This window comes from Nasonia vitripennis (assembly GCF_009193385.2).
Source record: "Nasonia vitripennis strain AsymCx chromosome 1 unlocalized genomic scaffold, Nvit_psr_1.1 chr1_random0002, whole genome shotgun sequence".
NCBI classification, from domain to species: domain Eukaryota; kingdom Metazoa; phylum Arthropoda; class Insecta; order Hymenoptera; family Pteromalidae; genus Nasonia; species Nasonia vitripennis.
The window spans coordinates 2,875,423-2,896,049 of NW_022279588.1; the positions used below are offsets into that span (position 1 = coordinate 2,875,423).

A 20,627-nucleotide genomic window follows, 5' to 3' on the forward strand; every position below is an offset into this window, starting at 1 on the left:
GGGCCCGCGAAGATGTTCAGTCCCGTGTGGCTTCCTTGCCGTCGAAAATCAGACTAATAAATGATTGATGTGTTATGAAATAAAAACAAGGGGAGGTGTGGGGAGAGGGAGGGCGCGAAAGGAGATGTGAAAGGAAGGGAGAAAATCCCGGGCAGTTAGTCTGATAGACAGACGAGTATGAGTAAGAAGAGGCAGCGTATGTAAGTGTCACGGAAGGAAGAGAGACTGCGAGGCCTTACCGCCGATTGATGGTATCGGAACACATGTTGGTATCGGTAGTCATGAAATGTACTAGGTTATAAGTGTCAAATTTTAATGTAAAACCACTTATTAGCCATTATATCGTGTTTGTTTTCTACATAACTTCTAGTAGAAGGTCAGGCCCATTCTAAAACTTTACAGCTACTTGTTACGTGACAACTTTCTGGATTCACATTTGAAATAATAATTTCAAATGTGAGATCGAGAAAGTTCTACACGTATAAAGGTACAGCGAGACTCAAGGCCACAAAAGTATCAAGTGGCTAAGAATCTCGCTGACCTAAACAACTTCCCCGCCAACGGCTAGAGGCGCACGTGCGGAGCTACGTTGCAGTTTCGGCGCTCAACTAGTTGCCAGGCCCCGTAAGGCTTAATGAGTACAACAAGCGTCGACACTGTAACGCGGCTAATGGGAAGTAAGCTGGCGACGGCATGGGAGGTCTGGAACCTCTTCCGAGCGCTCTCGAACCACGCTGCTCTCTCACTCCGTGATCGGGCACAGAAGCCGGCGGACCGATAGATTTCAAAGTTACATTCAGATTTTATTCAGAAATTTAGATTCGTTTTAGTTAGATTCAATAGCGTTTATTTCCAAGATTCAATCTAAGAGAATTACTCACATCTGTACAAAATTTCTTTGGAAGAAAATACATAATTAGATGGTCCATAGCCTTTCGTTATTTTAAATTTTTCCAAAACACTCACTCCAAGTTTCCAAAATAAAAGGGAGAAAAAATAGAACAAGGAAGAGCAAGCCATCTAGGAACGTCTTCAACTAATAAACCCAAGGTAAGCTTTTCAATTATTGATTTGGGCCATCACCAAAAAGAAAAGAAAACATTTGTGGGCAGGGACACGAATCCTGACCAGATTCCTCCCTGGACACCTGTAGAGCGTGTCAGATAGGCAAACTCGCATAAAAGGGGAAACTCTTCAAGTTTCCACCTAACAAAAATTGGAGGTCCCACCGAGATTTTGCCTATCTCAAAGCAAATTTGATTCTCTTTTCTTTTGGACCACAATATACTAATATTAACGTGAATGCAGTACCCGCGACGCTAAAACAAAAAAATGTTATATTAGAAAAATCATGAAAATTAAATGGTGAAATAAAATAAGTGGACGCGAAGTGATTAAAAAAAATTTCTTTAAGAGTAAAATCACGCGAGATACTCGTAACAAAGGCAGGTGTCGAATTTCAAACTGCGCGCAGCAGAGTCGAAAGCGTCGCTTGGAAGCTTGGCGTCGTGCCGTGACGTCAGAGCCTTTGTAGTGGTTCAGTGCGCGTGGGTAGTTAAGGGGGCGGCCATCTTGCGAGCTTCGGTTTTCCCAAACTTGAAATCAATCGTTGCTTTGTTCGTGTTCGTTCAGCTTGTTGAGAAGAAAAACGTGTTAGGAAAATATTCGAATCGAAAAAAAAAATTATCGAGGATCCAGATTTCAAAAGGAGAAATTTTCAAATCTTCAAAAATTTGCTGAAAATAAAATCATTTTAGTCAAAAGCATATTAATTCTCAAAAATTTCGACAAAAGCAACTTTGCAATTTTCAAAAAAGGAACGAAATCATGGCTTGTAAATGGACCCCAAATGATAATGACTAAAATATTTATGATTTTAATATTAAAAAAAATATATCTCATGAACATATACAAATTTATATAATACAGCTGACAACAAGTTGGTAAAGCTGTGTTACTTTAGAGGGAAGGGCCCATTAGTTTTTATGTAAAGGGAAAGAAAACACAAGCGAATCCAATATAAGTATAATATACATACCTCAATCTGGTCGACGAAGATTAAAAATCATTGACATTTATCAGCCGGAGTCGAACCAGAGCGCCCTTATTACGCAGGTGCTCTGGTGCTGAAATTCGATTTTCACAGTAAGAGTGAAGGTTGACTGTTCAGGACCAGAAGTATTCGCTCCATCCTGTAAAAAGAAAATCAAAATTGGTATCAGAGGTTATTAGGAAAGAAAGAGTGCGACTGACAACAAATTGGTAAAGTCACACTCATTGTTAGAAGTTGTGAAAAGAAATAGAATATCAAAAGCGCACTTTGAAGTACTCATGCAAGCCCCTCTTATATGGTTATACACTGAAAAGTTAATTAGACGTAATGTTATAAGTTTGAAAATATGAACAAATTGGCCCCACTAATCTTTATGAGAGTAAAAAAATTGAGAAAACGCGTCTAAACAAGAATATCTAACTTTAGTTGTGCGACAAATGCAATTAGACACCTAGTTGCAAAATATTCATTATTTTATCACAAACACACACTTTTATTCTCACCATTATTTATGAGAAAGGCGAATGTTGGAACGCATCGAGGCTAATCTCACTTTCAAACAATTGTAGAAACAAAGTAAAAGTACGTACACTAAAAGGAACACTCATCTAAGTCCATATTCAGCTTTGTGGCATTGTTGATTACTGTATAATATTAAAGAAGTCCTAGTGTTGATGTCAATCGTGGAAGTTTCAACCAATAAATTCACTTTAGCCCCGTGAACAGCATTTATTGTGCAAGTTTCTCGACCTTAGAAGGAGCAAATAACTTACAAATGTGACAAGCAATATTTTCATGCACAATTTCCTACAATTTAATAAAATAGAGTCGAACACTGTACGTGAAGGACAAACTTAAAAAAAACTTTAGACAATTTGGTTCAATAGTCTGTACAGAGGAAGAAAATTTTACACAAATAAATTTCATGAATTGTTTTTGACGAGTGATTAAACGTATTATCAATACATTCTATTATCAAGCAAAATTTGTCAATCAACAAAAAATCTACGTCAAAAGGCCTTGTTTATGTTAAAGCCAACCCGTATAACTCATTCAAACAATATAGAAAGCAAAAATTACAATATTTAAGGAAATAAAACGCGTGACAATACTCAAAAACTTTATACTTGCGTGCATTTTCTTGAGTCGTCGCAGGTGAAAAGAGGTCATTGAGAAACTTGTACCATCCTAGAACAAGTAAAAAGTTTATTTAACATAAAGCAACAAGCTCTAGTGTCATGCGAACTATTTATGTTTGAATAAATTCTCAGGAGAACTTATCTAATTAGTGAGCAGCAACTGGTTGTACTGTTTGGGATAGAGAGTCCTGGGCCCACACTCATATTTCCACCTTTTGCCAATAAACACCTTCGAAAATCACTGTCACAGGTAGAGGACACACTCGCGACCAGTAGATTACACGTGCGCACTATTTTCACCGCGATTTAATAACGATAATAGAAGGAGAAAGTACACGACGCGACGCGGGTGAGGTTAGCCATTGCAGCATAGCAGCCGACGGCACGTGTTTGTTCAGAGCGAACGCGGGCGCAGACGCGTCATCTTCGTAGATTTAAAAACAATATTAAAATTTGTTTGTCTTTTAAGGATAATACTTTACTATTAATTCGGTTTTTCTTTAATTGGTTAATCATAAGGTGTTTAATTACTTTTAAACATAGTCATACTAATAATTGCTTAGAATTTCAATTTTATTCTTTTTCATCATGTTAATCTACGAGCATTATATATATCACCCTAAAAACCCCTTTTGCGACATACGAAACCTTAGTAATATTTTTTTTTGTTTTGGTTCATACATTAAAAGTGAAACTTTTTGAAATTAAGTGATATCGGCGACGAGTAAGAGTGGTGACATACGTTAGGCAAAATTCTACAATTAATTCAAAATCAATTAGGTAAGAAGAAGAAAGTCAAAGTAACTGAAAGCATATTAAATAACTCAAAGTATCATAAGGGTGCAAGAAAATCAATCAACGATACGAGTGATTATCTAGATTATCTAGAAGGCACACCGTACTTATTCGAGATGACGGGGAACGCCTCAAACAATGATGATTCAGCCAATGGAGGAGCACCAGATGCGAGCATGCTATTAATGAGCACCACGGCAAACAGCTTTGCACTCATGAATTGCATAAGCGACATTCCAAGTTTTGATGGGAAAAAGAATCTTCGAGACTACATATAAGATTTGAGGAACACCAGCGAGTTAGCCAGTGACCCGATTAAGCCGCAATTCTTACAACATGCTCTACATAAAATAACGGGATCAGCGAAGAAAAGTTTAAACGATAAAAAGTGTAGAAGATTTGATACAACATTTAAAGCAAAGATTTGGACCCGGAAGAAATTTCAGTTACTATAATAATAAGATACAGAACGTGAGAATGAGAGAACAAGACACAGTAGTCGATTTTTATGATGAAATAAACGTGCTCCTGAGAAGTGCTAAGAATGCTTTGAAGGAAGAAAAAGGAGAATAATTCAAAAATGAGATGGCACCATTGGAAACTTTAGCAGCGAACATATTTATCAAAGGTTTACCTGCAAATTTGGCTGAGCGAGTAGATTACAGTAAACCCAATGATTTGTGAGAAGCTTATGAAGAAGCAGTGCGACTAGAAACCAGGATGGAAGCTAAAATAATCAAGACCACACAGGGGTAGAGGCCGATATTACAACAATCAAGACAATTATAATGGGCCGCAAAATGGAGACAATTATTGTAATTATGAAGAATACCGGAATGAGAATCGCTACCAAAATAATCAACAAAATAATTCAGATTACGTGGGGTATGTAAATGATAGAACGTACAATGGACAGCAACAAAATGAACCTCAAAATTATCACCCACAAAATAATTATCAGAACCAACAAAACAATTATCGAGGCAATAACTATCAAGAAAGTCGGTAGCACAGTTCTACCGACTTGCACGTTTCGACACGCGCGCAAGTATGTTCGCGGAACCGGATATAGATAGATAGAGAGAAAAAGAGAGAAAACGAGAGAAATAGAGAGAGAACGAGAGAGAGAGAGAGAGAGAGAGAGAGAGAGAGAGAGAGAGAGAGAGAGAAATTAGCAATAAGCACCAGCACCAGAGAAATACTCGGCGGACGTACGGACGAGATCGCAAATGCAAAGGTGTCCTTCGATTCGTCGCTAGCTATGACTGCACGAGCTGTCAACCGCTTGGCGTCTTATCGTGAACTGACTCGGCGCTCGTCCTACCGCGCGCGACTCGAGGCCCGTGGCGCTGTCGGCGATCGCAGCAAGTCGCGACGTCGTTTGCTCAACTCGAGCACGGGAGATGGCGCCACGGGTTCTCGTGACAACGGCGGAACTCTTCTCCTCGGGTCTCGACGGAACAGTACATGTAAATAATTAGTAGTACATTGGTTGCTTAAAAGTTTTTTTCAAGTATTGGTGTTTCTGTATGACGAAGTATAAGACAGGAGGTATAAAGTGGTTTTGTAGGAAGATAGTATTAGGGGAGGATGTTTAATGAGGATCAGTAATAATTATTTCGTTTACAAATGCATGAACTATAGAAAAAAATTCATTTTTGACAATAATCATAATTTTATATATTTTGATCTTGTCATGAAATTATTAGTGATTTTTATACAATAAATTAAAAAAGAAAAACAAATAAAAAATCAAGGCGCCTGAAATACAATGTATCATGACTTTATTATAACGTGCTACTGACAGTACCTATTAGGTGGTGTAGAAAGGTGTCATCCAAAATTTTAATCATTAAATAGAGTAATCTGTACACTGAATGTTTCACCAAATGTGTAAATACTTTATTCTAACTTTAATCATAACGTTAATCTTCATGCTATTTAATACCATTGTCACATCCACATAATATTGAAATATTATATTTGATCATTTTTGTAAAAATACCCCAATACTTATTTATTTACTTATCAAACCACTTACAATGCCTTTAGAAGGCATCCTATAGAGGTAAATAAAATTACCTGTACATAGGAAATGGTATAAAGAAAAGCTTAAAAACTAACCTAAAACTAGACAAGAAAGAAAGGTAGAAAAACAAAACAAGTATGTACTTTGTATACTTGTTGTGCTCCCCACCTTTCCAGCCCTTTCACACTGTTGTTGTAAAAATTGTTACTCATGATTGTGTTTATTTGTCTTTTCTAGCTACTAATATTCATTGCAAAAATAACACGCAATTGAATAAAGTTTTGAATTTGAATACCCAAATAACGATGATAAAACTTTTTAATGTTTAACAAAATACTTATTAATAATACATTTCTATATAGTTTATACTATAACTTTCAAAAGTACTTATTTACATAAAATGTCTATTTGAAATCTCTTATATTGCGTTGGTTAATTGTAGAATACTAGTACTTAAAATTTAAGAGTTTTACCATAATATATTACATTCATTTTCTTTGATATATTCTTTGAGTTTTGTTTTAACTTTTAGCTTACTACCACATAATTCTTTCAGATCACTTGTTAAGTTGTTAAAAATTTTAATTGCTACATAGTAACTATTCTTTGTAGCTATCGTCTTAGATATTTTAGGTATTTGAATATCTTTGTTTCTTGTTTTGCTCGTCGAGTTAATATATTTTTGTCTTAGATTTTTATGATGTTACAAGATTGATTGATAAAGGACGTTTTACGTTTAGCGGGTATTTTTCTTTTATAAATTTGCTTTTACAAATAATTTTCATGATTTTATTTTGTACTCCTTGAATTAATTTTTGCAAGTACCATAAGCTCCACCTCATGCAATTATTCCATAATTAATTATGCTATGAAAGAAAGCGTAGTAAACAGTAAGTAGTGTTTTAGTGTCCATGATGTCTTAATTTTAGCAAAAATAAAGATCAAATATTTGTTTTTTTTATAATATAATCAACGTGTTTATCCCATTTCATATTAAAATCGAAGATTAATCCTAAATATTTATGGAATTCAACTATTTTTAATGATTTGCTATCTAGCCTTATATCAACTGTTAATGGCACACTATCACAGTAATTTCCAAATGTCATGACAACCGTTTTCTCTACATTGAAAGACAATTTATTTACTGCTACCCATTTCGCTACGGTCTTTAAATATTCATTCATTCTTTCCTCTGCCTTAGCCCACGTATCGTCACTCGAGATGACGATGGTGTCATCAGCGTAGGACAGGATAGAATCATTTGGCATATCTCTCAGTAGATCATTCACGTATATTATAAATAGTAACGGTCCTAGTATAGTTCCTTGAGGAACTCAAGTTGTTACGGTTTTATCTTCACTCATACCATTAGGAATTTTTACTCTTTGTTTCCTACTGTCGAGATAGCTGATAAACAAATCTAAAGCAGTCCCTCTTACACCACATCGTTCTAATTTTTTAAGCAGAATTTTGTGGTTTACCGTATCAAAAGCCTAGGTCTAAAAAAGCAGTTATCAGAGGTTTGCTTTTATCCAAATTGTTGTAAATTAAGTTTGTTATATAATTTAGACAATCTGTGGTGCCTTTATTACCAACAAAACCAAATTGTTTGTCTGATATTATATTATGTATTTCCATAAAATTGTAGAGCCTAATAAAAATTATTCTTTCAAGGATTTTCGCAATGTTTGGAATGAGGGATATCGGCCGGTAGTTAGACATCAGAGTCTTAACCCCAGCTTTATAAATAGGTATAACTTCAGCCCTCTTGAGGGCTGAAGGCCATACTGATTTCTCAATGCATAAGTTATAGATGTATTCCAATGGTGAAAGAATGTAATCTACTATAGTTTGAAGGGTAGCTACACTTATATCATCCACTCCACCTGCTTTTTTTTCATAGAGCATATTACTTCATGTATCTCTATCGCATTCGTAGGTCTGATGAACATTGATTAATTATTACTGATTGGAAGTTTTACCTCATTTTCGTCCGGTGCGACAATATGATTACTTAATGTTACTCCTATTGTACAGAAATACTCATTCAAAGTGTTTGCTATTTCCACCTTATTTTCAAGCTTTACGTTATTGTCACACACACACACACACGCACACACACACACACACACACATATATATATATATATATATATATGTATATTCAATTTGTTCCTTTTTTTGTACAGTTGATTTACCTAACTTAGCGTTAATTGTTTTCCACAGTTTCTTTGGATTATCACTGTTTCGCTCTATGGTTTCGCGATCGTCTTTTATCTTAGCATCTTTGATGACTTTATTTAATATTTTTGAATAATTAATATAGTCCTGTTTCAAAATTTGACACGTTGGTTTGCTCTTCATTAAATTATACAAGTTTTCTTTTGTTTTGCAAGAGATTAATATCGCACTTGTTATCCAGTTTTTGCGTGGTACAGAATCTTTCATTTGTTTTTGTTTGCTTTGTTTGTAATAGTAGCTTTATCAACACAGTGTTGTATTATTTTTATTAAAGATTCTATAGCACAATCTGGGTTATCTATGCTCAAGATAGAGTTCCAATCAATTATACTAGCCTCTCTCCTTAGTTTTTTGTTACAAATACGTTTCGAAACTGTATGGTCATTTATCTGTGCAGTTTCTTGTTTAATATGTATCATCAGAGGGTAGTGATCATTGAAAGGATTTGTTAACTTGTATCAATCTATTAAAATATTATTTGACTTAACAAAGAAGTTATCTATGCATGTACCCCCATCATTGTTGGTGGAGGGTCTAGTTATCGTTGTGAAACAAGGACTATATTTGAATTCCAAAAAATTATTTATATATTTCTGGCTAAATGTTTTTTCGTATATGTCTTTTGTACTAAAATTACCGTCCAGTATATCCACATTGAAATCACCCACTATATGGGTGTATACTATACAATGGTTTTTTATCTTTCTCTGTGATAACATGAATTTTTTAATGCTATGGGTTTTTGGTAAGTCATGTGATCTGTAGATCGCGAAGACTTTAAAGGCTTCACCAGTTATTAATTTTATATTTGTGCTTATTATTTTTAGTCTATCTATGTCATCTATACTAGTACTTTCAAATATGTTATTCTTTATATAAAGCATTACCCCGTCAGATTTATTGATTACACTATTATTGTAATAACTCTTATAACCACCTAGGTGAAAGTACTCTGGATGTTTTAGCTTCCATGTCTCCGTGCACACTACAATCACTGGCTTCCTAGCTAGTCGCTCAATAAAAGTCTCAAATTTCTCAAAATTTGCATTTAGACTTCTTACATTTATACATAATATTAAGTTTTTAGTGTTATCATCATTAAGACTTTTATTGAGAGTCCTATATTATATTCTAATTCACTATTACTTATTTCAATAAAGTCAATGTCTTCCATTATGCGCTTTGTTGTTCCTTTTGCTCACTATTCCTGAGTTTATGCTATGTAGACTTGTAGTCGATAATTCAGCTGATAGTGTTGTCGTCGTCTGGTAATGTTGTTATTCTATTTTACCGAGGTATCTTGGAATGATAGGGAATACACTGTAGTCAGTTATTTCAATCATTTTCCTTATTTTAGATTTTAACACTTTGCATTCGTGACTGTCAAATGCCACGTGTTAAAATCTAAAATAAGGAAAATGATTCTGGAAAGGAAAGTTCTGTATTGTATTTTGTATTATTTTTGTTATTGCTATATAGACAGTTTGGGAATTTATAATTATTTGTTTGACACTCATTTGATTGGTGGTTTCCAGAACATTTTAGGCATGTTACTTCATTCCGGCACTTTGTTCCTTTATGACCGTATCTGCCACACTTAAAACAAGGTATTACACTAATGTGATCAAAGACTCTGCAGCTTTGATGCCCTACGAAAACTCTGTTATTGTTTTCTCTGATGTTCTTGTAGATTTCATCGGTTAACTCCAGGATGAGCGTTTGGAGGTTAGTTCTAGGATTTTTGTATGTGTATAGGACTGAACTCTTTTTCTTCATTTCTTTGAAATTTCTAGTATTGATATCAGATTCTAAGGCGTCGTTTCCTAGATTTTCAAAATTATTTATGACAACAACTCTTACTTTCGGATTCAGCATTTCTTCTTTCTGTACGTTGCATATGCTATTTAGCTTGTTTAATGCTTTTATCGCTTTGTCAGCACTTTCTTCGTCTTTGCAGCTAATTATTAATTCCTCTTCATTTTTTTTATTACTCTTTTTGTTTGACTTGTTTTGTCTTTAATTAAATAATGATTTACTCTATCCGTAATTTTTTCAAATTCGTCCTCTTTATTCATTTTTTGACAATAATTTTCGGTACACGTTTTTGAACTCTTTTTTCATTAGCTGCTGTTATTTCAGCAAAACTTTTTGTTCTTAGCGTTGGAATGATAGATTTCTCCGTATTAATCTTTTCTCTTAAGAGTTGGTTCTTCTCTTTCAATTCGCTGATTAGTTCTTTTAGTAATGCACTTTCCATTCTTAGTTTTTCATCATCACTTTCAGATTTATCCCCATCTTTATTATCATTGAGTTCATTTAGTATTTGATTCTTAATTTCACTTATTGTAGTTTTCTTAAGTTGAGCTAATACGGTTTTCACTTCTTTGCTTAGCAGATCTTGAGTTACGTTTGAGGTTATGTTGACATCCTCGTGGTTTGGGCAGATAATAAACACATCACTTAGGGTTTTTACTTTATCAATTCTCTCAAAACAATTCGCGTGGTATATATTATCACAAAAAATACACACAACAATTCCACTTGTCTTTTTAGTATGACACGCGAAAGATTTATTTCCTGGCCTTAACATGTGGCCCGCACTCGTATATTTTCTTTAGGGTATATATGGGCAAAAAATATGAACGCTTCATCCTACTGTAAAAAATTTTACATTTTCTCTTATTTTTAATATATCTCATATTTTTTATGTGTCTTTACAATATAAATGTGCAAAAGTTTATAATCTGTTGGAGTTTATTGATTTTATTTATTATAAGAGAACTTTATTTATAAGAAACAGTCACAATAATCTCAATGCAGTACGCTAGTAGAAATAATAAAAGATACAAGTTTGAATAATATATATCATTTGCAAAATAATAACGCGGTAGTATTCGTGATGGTTGATGTGGTGCGCTTGGTGGCTGTCGTCAGACTAACCGCTTCTTCCTTCTTCCGGACTCGGCTGTCCCTTTAGGTCCGGGCCATAAAACCCAGGTCAGTTTTCCGGGGCTAGTGGGGGGTCCGGAACTATGTGCGTTGGCGTCTCTATGTGTGTATGTGTGACTATCGTTGAACTCCAACACCCTTCCTCAACGATATAACACGGATGACTATTCATTGTTGATTAATCCGCACATGTCGATCATGCTCTTTAATTTTAGCGTTCCAAGAGCCTTGGTGAGCATATCTGCTGCCATCTTCTCTGTAGGGCAGTACTGGTACTCGATAATTCCATCCTCGTGTAGATTTCTAATGAAGTGAAATTTAGTGTCTATGTGTTTGATCCTGTTGCCAATCTTCTTATTTGTTATTAACTTGAGGCAACTTTGATTATCTTCATAGATCGTCGTTTTATCTAACTTGGTTCCTTCAAAATCTTGAATTAAACGTCGTATCTAAACGACTTCTTGAGATGCTTCTGCTAGAGCGATATATTTGGCTTTCGTTGATGACAGAGCCACACATGGCTGCTTTCTGCTGCTCCTGCTGATTGAGGCACCGTAATACTAGAATAAGTATCCACTGTTGGATTTTCGATCGGCTTTATTTTCCGCCCAATCTGTATCGGCGTATCCAATAAGGCCTTTCTGTCCGTCCCGTTGACCTAGACGCAGCTCATAAAGCTTTGTCCCCTTCAGGTAGCGAGCGACTCTTTTTGCCTCGTTCCAATCTGTAGTTGTCGGCTGCTTGTTGTGCTGGCTTAGGATTGCGACGCTCGCGCTTATGTCTGGTCTCGTATTCACTGCGAGATATAATAAAGCGCCAATCATCTGTTGGTATTTTTCACTGTCTGGCATTAAAGATTCTTCGGTTCGAGTCTTTACATATCCTTGGTCTAACGGTATGTTTGATGCTTTTGCATCTTGCAGTCCAAATTTCCAAAGAATCTTGTCGATGTACTTCGACTGTTTTAAGAGAAAGAATCCGGCTTGATCTCTTCTTATCTCAAAGCCGAGATAGTGCTTTAATTCGCCGAGGTCTGTTAATTCAAAATGACTCTTGAGGTAATCTGCTACATTCTTGATCTTCTTGACATCTTTTGCAGCAATCAAAAAATCGTCTACGTAAATAATGAGATACTTAATATCCCCCTTAGCATTGTTTACGTAGAGACATGGATCATCCTTGCTCTGAATAAAACTGTAAGACTTGAGCAGGCTGTTGAGTTTGTCATTCCATATTTTCTTAATTCGCATACGTTGTTGTTCTTTTTTTCGTCGATGTATCCTTCAGGTAGGGCCATATAAATGGTCTCTTCTAGTTCTCTGTTGAGGAAAGCGGTCTTCGCGTCGAAGTGCTTCACGACCATACCTTTTCTACCTGCGACGGTTAGTAAAATTCTAAACGTTGATTGCCGTACGACGGGGGCGAAAACCTTGTCATAATCAACGCCGTACTTTTGCGAGAATCCTCTCGCTACGAGTCGCGCTTTTCGTCGCACAATAAGCCCTTCTGCATCTCTTTTGATTTTAAACACCCATTTACCGTTTTTTATGAACGACTCGACTTCATCGTTCATGGCTTGTTTCCACTCTTCTCTATGTGGTCCAGATAGAGCTTCTTTTTCACTGCTAGGCTCTTTTTCTTCTTCACTACTAGCGTAGTTAGCCATGTATCTGTCGGGCGGGACGCCCCTGTTGGTCCTCTACGAGCCGCGGCACTGTCCACCTGCTGCCGGCTCTGGCTGTAGATTCTCTTCAATGTTGACTGTACCTAGTGCAAGTTCTTGCTGTAGGTCTTCCGAGCTGTCTGAATCGAGCGACTCATACTCTTCATCGGATATACTGATCGAGTCCTCGACGATTTCTTTATCTGCTTGCAGCTGTTCATTCCTTGGAAATTCGATGTATACGATGCTGTCGGTATTTGGCTTTTCTTGGTCAATAAACACGGCATTGCGGCTAATCTTTATGCGATTTATCTCCGTGTCTAAGAATCTAAAAGTTTTTGATTCTTCCGAATACCCGACAAACATTATTTGCTCCGATTTTTCATCTAACTTTCCTCACTGCTCTTTATGCACGTAGACATAGGCTTTACAACCGAATATGTGCAAATTCTGCATATCTGTCCTTCTGGAAGTCCATAACTTATATTGCGTCTTTTGTGCTGCTTTAGTAGGCAATATATTTTGCAAATAATTTGCCGTATTTACTGCTTCCGCCCAGAATCGTTTCTCTAAATTTGCATCTAATAACATGCAGCGAGCCATTTCCATCAAAGATCGATTCTTTCTTTCTGCGACTCCATTCTGTTGCGGCGAATATGCAGCTGTGTACTACACCTGTATGCCTTCTTTCCTGAGATATTTCTGTAGATCATCATTGACCTATTCCCTTCCTCGATCGGACCTTATAATTTTAGGCTTCTTGCCGTACTGCGTTTTTGTCATCTCGACAAAATTCTTGATGCATGTAGGAGCCTCACTTTTATACTGTAGAAAGAACGTCGTACAGTATCTCGAGTAGTCGTCAATGATGGTTAGTATATACCTCTTCTGTCTTGGCGTCGGAGTCCTCAGGGGACCGCAGACATCTGTATGCACGAGGTCTAGTATAGCCTGAGATTTCTTTATTGCTTCTTTCGGAAAGGGCGAGCGTGCCATTTCTCCCTGAACGCAGCACTCGCGCGTCTCCTTTATTCCGCAGTCTTTTATGACTATACCTGTGGCCAGTTCCTTTCGCGCTAAGTCCTTTATGGAATCTATACCCCGATTCCCAAAACGCCTGTGCCACGTGTGCTGGCAATCCTCTCTGTGCCCCGAGTTTATTGATCCGCTGGCCGCGCAGGCCCTATCAGCGGTCCTAATCCGGTACAGCTCCGGGGACAGTCTGGCAATTGCTTTAATCTTTCCATTTTTTGTGATGAGGCACTCGTCGTTCTCGAAGATTACTTTAAAACCGCTCTTTGACAGTTTCTTTACCGACAATAAACTTGAACTCAAACTAGGCACGTACAGAACATCTGCGATGCACATTTCTGAAATTTTATTGTCTTGAACGACGCACTTTATGACGCCTTTCCCGACGTCTTTCACCTCTGCTAGTTTTTCTTCGTCTAAAAAGGCGTTCGCAGCCTTTTCTGCTTGAGCCCAGATTGATGAAAAAATCACGGCTGTACCATATGGCTGGTCGCTCCTGAGTCGACTAACCAACAGTCTGTAGGTTTTTCCGATGTCTTGCCGAGTAACGCTTTTTCCATAACTGAATTTGACGAAACTACGAGATTACAAATATCTAAAACTGGAGATTCGCACGTCACTTTATTTGCCTTTTCCTGCTTGCCTCTCCACTTTGCGTATTTTTTACATTTGGCCTTTATATGTCCTGTCTTTTTGCAGAAAAGAAAACGTTCTTTCACTAGTGGCTCCTTGATGCGCTACCTTAATTTCCGATTCGCTTTCGCACGAGTCTTCTTTCAATTCTTTATCCCCCTTACGCTTTCTATACTCATCAATGAGTTTACTCTTTACAAGCTGTAAGGTGAAATCTTTATCGGGCCTATTCTCTAATGCCGTCACGAGAGTGTCGAATGAATCTGGTAGACTCCCGAGCAATAGCGCTGCCAATAAGGTGTCTGGTAAATCCATTTCGAGTGCTGACAACTGACTTACATACATCGAAAATTTATGCAAGTGATCTTCCATATTGCCATCTTCCTTAAGCAATAATCCACACAAACCTTTTAATAGGTGCACTTTATTTGTAAGCGTCGATTTTTGATTATAATCCTTCAGGGACTACCAAGCTTCTGCCGCCGATTTTGCGCTCCTTATGTGCTGTAGCTGGTCATCTTCAACCGTAAGACCAACCAAAGCACGTGCACTATCATCTTTCTCGGCCCATTCAGCAGTAACTGTCGATGGTTTAGCTTCAATTATAACCTTCCACAATTTTTCCCTAATCATCGTAAATTCCATTTTGTAACACCACACTGGATAGTTCTGGCCGTTAAGTTTCTGAATGCCATAACGCGTCATGCTTTCTGCCATTTTGCAACTTTACACTTCACTGAATACTGTTCTTTAGTATTTTCAAAAAATATACTGGCTTGCACTTTTAATTCACACTAGGGACTGGGCCCATAACCTGTTGGAGTTTATTGATTTTATTTATTATAAGAGAACTTTATTTATAAGAAACAGTCACAATAATCTCAATGCAGTACACTAGTAGAAATAATAAAAGATACAAGTTTGAATAATATATATATCAGTTGCAAAATAATAACGCGGTAGTATTCTTGATGGTTGATGTGGTGCGCTGGGTGGCTGTCGTCAGACTAACCGCTTCTTCCTTCTTCCGGACTCGGCTGTCCCTTTAGGTCCGGGCCATAAAACCCAGGTCAGTTTTCCGTTGCTAGTCCCCACTATGTCCGGAACTATGTGCGTAGCCGTCTCTATGTGTGTATGTGTGAGTATCGTTGAACTCCAACATAATCCATCATCCTACCGTGAAAAATTTTACATTAATTCTTTTTTTAAACATTGTTTCAGCAAAATGTTCTTTTTGTTTGAAACATTTTTGAATCGAAATGTTGATTGGAAGAATGTAAAATTTTATAGATTACGAATTCGAGCTTGAAAATTCTCATGGAAAAACCAGATATATTTTCCTGGTAGCTATTCAAACAGATTTACAAGTGGAAATCAATGTAAAAATCGGCGTGGAAATCCATTTGCCCAAAAGAAAGACCGCTGCCAATTCATTGGCACGTAGCTTTCTACAACTTAATTTATAAGTCTAATAAATAAAATATTATTTTAATATACAGTATAATCTACCTGCTAATGTATAAGGTGGTTTTTGATACATAATTTAATATATAACTTTTGGATGGTTCATTGTCTAAAAGTTTGCAGACCCCACTGTTTTTTTAATATAGAATACGAACGCTGCCGTCAATTTTTTCACAGAATATATCAGTATGACATGAATTCATAGGGAGGGACTTTAACGACGTGCAACGACATCCCTATAAGAGGAAGCAAAAGTTTTGAGAAAAATCGGTTTTTACATTTTAGCTCTTTACTTGAGAACCAATTGACGAAATCGTTTAAAGTTTAAGCAGTAGATAGATTTTTTTATGGTAATACATCAAATAGAATTTTGAAGCATTTGACTACATTTTTTAGTGATATAAGGAATCGAAAAATGTTCCTTTATAAAATATAAAAATTAAAAAACAAATTGAAACCTTGATATCTTAAGAACCATAGGGGTTTGAAAGCTGCGCAATGAGCTTAGCCAAAACACATAAAATATCTACTTTTTCCCAAAATCTCAAGTGCAATAAAGCCTTTTTACGTCCGTAATCAAGGCACAAAAGAACTCATCTTTTTCAGTTTTCGATTAATTATTGGAAAAATAAGTGGCCAAATCACTTGAAATTTTAATGGGATATAGTTTGACACATGACCCACCGACATGAATTTTTTCGTGAGGTTATGATGTTTAGTTTCAGAGATATATATTTTTAAAAGAAAATCACCTTTTTTATTTTATCTGCCGAACAAAGCGGTCGATCCGAGGATCAAACGAGAAAAAGTAGATAAGTTTATTCTCTTTCAAGTGCATTTTAGCTGAATTGTTTTTAACAATGGGATGATTGAAAAAAAACGCAAAATAGTATTTTTCAAAAATCAAAAAATGGCTATAAAAAAAATAATTGAAAAAATAAAAAATAACTGTTCTTTCCGAATTCAGAATCTAAAAATAGATATGCATGTCAAATTTTATTGATATTGACGAATAGTTATATCACAAGATAGTAACAAGATCATTGTCAAGCTCTCGTAAGAGACCGATCAGAGACAAGACGAAGCAACTTCACCTGGTAAATCTATATGGATTTTTTATGTGAATTTTTAAGCTGGAATTTGTGTTTAGTCTCAAGCGTGAAAAGATAATAGTACATTATGTAACAAGGGACTAAACTAGAACATTTTTTTCGTGGGTGAGTTTACTGCCCAAAAGAAAATATTTTTCTAGGGGGTGCGTTTACTCCCCAAGATTCACTAAGCACCTGAAACAAATTATGTAATTTTTGAAAGTTTTTGAAAAGTTTTAAATCTTTAACAATTTTAAGAAGTTCGCCCAGCTTATCAGGGGAAAAAGGTGGGTTTTTTGGTGAGGTGTAAAATAATTTTTTTTTGTATCTCCATTATTTGCACAGTTTTTCGGACCAGCGGCTAGGGACCTTCCTTCACCTCTTTGTGAAAGTATTTACTGATCCTATATCACTTGTATTCCTTTCCTTTATGTATTTATTCCTACCTTGGATTTTTGCTCCCTGAGAGACTTCTCCATTGGGGTACATTTTAGACGAAAGTGTAGACCTTCGCGAAAAAGGTCCCGTATTTCAAAGAGCAGCTTATCGCCAATAAGGCCAATTTTTACCTTACCTATACAGTTCCTAATCACTGTTTCGCATTCGCCCAGGTTTGCGCCTGTAATGCAGGGAAACCCCGGAATTATTCTGAAGAAAAATTCTGGGATAAAGCTGCCTCAAAACAGCCGGTGTCTTAGGTACTTTTCCCGTAATAAACACCTCCGAAAAAATCGGAGTGACTTCTCCGGGCATCGAACCCATGACCCCTTGAGCGAGCGTGCTTTGGTCAGCCAAAGCAAGCTCCTTAGCCAACCAAGCCAAGGATGCTGTTCAGTTATTGAATAAATTGTATAGTTAAGTTAACGCAATATAATACAAAATTATATTAAGACTATGTCTGATTTACTATATATTCTAGATTATGCGATTCTTGGGTAATTAATAAATTAGGTAAGTTAACAAATTTAGTTTGAGTTTCAGCTGGAATTTTTTCACAACGTACGGCTTGTTGCCGTGCTTGTGTAGCTATTTTCCTACCTCGCATAGAATATTCTGCAGGATCATGATGCTGTATACGCGCGATTTGACCTTCTCCTTATAGACGCAGATAACCAGTGTATCACTAATACCCTTGCTCTGGCTAGCTAACTGTTTGGAGACGTTTAGGTTCGATATAACACTATGATAATTACTTAAAAATTAATTGCGAAAATTGTCTCTGTTTATTTAAATTAATTTTGTTTGATACTTTCGCGTAATTGCATAATACGTTACTAGCAGTGAATAATAATCTAAAAAGTGAGTGGAAGAACTCAGAGTGAGTTCCGACAAGGAAAGGGATTGAGTGAGTGAAGGGTTCTCCAATTAAAAATACACTATTTCGCGCTAAAAGAAAAGTGCACTTGCTGTGGCGTAAAAACCCTTATGGATCAGAGGGAAAAGCCTTAGCAAGTGTAAGCTTTATTGAAAATAAGAAAAGGAAATTATACAAATGAAAAAAAAAAGAAAAGTGACTCTAGAGAAGAAAAACTTATCCAAAAAGACGCACGCAGAAACGCAAAGACGCGAGGTACCTTTGACGCACGCAGAGAGCTCTCTTACCGTAATATCGCAAAGAAATAAACTGCAGCTGAAGCTGAGCTGGCCTCGTCGTAGTGCGCCGCTGCTTCCGTCCTGATCCCTGAGGTCTGGAAGCCAGGCCTGGGGAGTGAGAAGATGGCCCACAACCGTGTACCAAGCGCGCCCCGACGTCTCGGGGAGCCAGACGCTTGGCACGAGAGCAACAAAGTGTTGCCGCAGCTCGCTCGCCCTGGAAGGAACCACGTCCACAACGTGGGCACCTTCCCAAAGCACACTTAGCCTAACGCCTCGAGGCACACACACGCGCGCACTCAAATTTACTTTACAAAGCACACGTAGAAAAGCGCAAGGAAGCCAAACGTACGAGTCGTTTGGCGGTCCTAACAGGAGTGAGCGCGAGCGGGTCCGGCGGCGCGCTGCTCAACGTTGCAACGGAGAGCGCGCAGCGGCGCAAAATTCAAATACCCAAACCCGCATCTACACTACTTAACTGCTTAAAAATGAATCATTTAGTCATGTATAGAAGCACTACAGCAAAAAAGATTAAAATAAGAAACAATATGATATTTATATTCTTACCACAACCATAGTTGCTGTTTGCCTCCGTTTTTTTAGCAGCTTCAAGGGCAGCCTCTTTACCTATAAGGTGTTCATATTTATCTTTATAATTTGAATTTGGAATGACTTTTCGTTTTCCTTTTTGGCAACACATTAAATCTTTTTGTTTAATCTGTTCTATTTTTTGCCTCTGTAGTTTTTGTGCAGTTTCTTCATTCCACTCTCCCCCTTTTCTTAAAACACTTAACTGCTCTTCTGATGGAGCATATTCTTTTTTAAATATAACAACGTGCTTATCATTTTCATCTTCTCCAAAAGAATAAGCCAAGATATTTGCAACATCACAGACATCGTGACTGGAACAAGAAAAGAAAAATTCATTTTAACACTTTGGTTTATCATTAAATTAAAAAAAAATTCAACTTTAATTTATTCTGCCGGGTTTGAAATTCCTTTCAATTAGGTCCATAACTTCATCTGTAATACTTGGATTTAATCCTTATTCAACTATCGTAATAAATGTGCACAAACTATGCGTAAATTACGACTTTTTAATACTTATGCTCAAATATTATTGTCACTTAAAAGAGGCAATTGTTTCTTAATTTTTTGCGCATGAACACGGTAAAATGGTTGGTTATGGTCACCAAGTACTTGGTTAGGACAACGACGTTCCTTAGAAAAATATGCACCAACTATATTATTAATACGATTTGCCAAGTAGACTTATTTATTTATTTATTTATTATTAACATTTATACGGGCAGACTGCCCTTTAGAGTAGTAGACCAAAGTTAAAAAATCTTGATCACTGAAAGCAAGTGTATGGTAATAGTATATTACACAACTAGGGGCGAAAGTTGGCTTTTTCAAGTGAGGATGATGATTGAGCACGAGTGCTCAACCATCATCCGAGTCTGAAAAAGCCAATTTGCTCATTGTTATGTACCGTGCTTCTTATCGAGTATCTCATAGTAGAATTTCGTTGTAAATCTGAATTGTGTTCGATGTCACACGGGCCGATGGTATGTACCATACATACATATTCCAAATTTTCAATATACTATTGTTTTACTTTGCAAAGTCCTCGAATTTTCCATTCCTTCCATATGCATGATAAGTGACCCATTCGTGCATTTATCCTAAAAAGTACGGTGTGCAACAAGGGGGAGTGGCCTTTTTAGACTCCGGTGATGTTTTGAGCACTCGTGTCCGTCTCGGGCGCCTACCTAGACACCAAAAACTACGGGGCGAACTACCCAGACCTCGTCATCGGCCACCTTCTACACCTAGACACCGCCCTTGAATGATTTTTATACCTAGACACCAAAAACCACGGAGCGCTCCACGTAGACCTCGTCAGCGGCCACCCTGTATACCTAGACACCGTACTTGA

The 20,627-nt window shown here is 36.8% G+C and overlaps 1 protein-coding gene across 3 annotated transcripts in view; it reads right to left on the reverse strand.

Moving 5' to 3' along the window:
* The window catches only part of LOC100114711 (sperm-associated antigen 7 homolog), a 313,215-nt gene that overhangs the window by 74,098 nt on the left and 218,490 nt on the right, over positions 1–20,627 (reverse strand). For all 3 annotated transcript variants that reach the window (XR_004226823.2, XR_004345107.1, XM_031924488.2), the window contains one exon: positions 19,253–19,587. Coding sequence is in view for 1 of the 3 variants with exons in the window: in XM_031924488.2 (XP_031780348.1) it covers positions 19,253–19,587 (335 nt within the window). In the remaining 2 variants the exon portion in view is untranslated. The remainder of the gene's footprint in view (positions 1–19,252; positions 19,588–20,627) is intronic.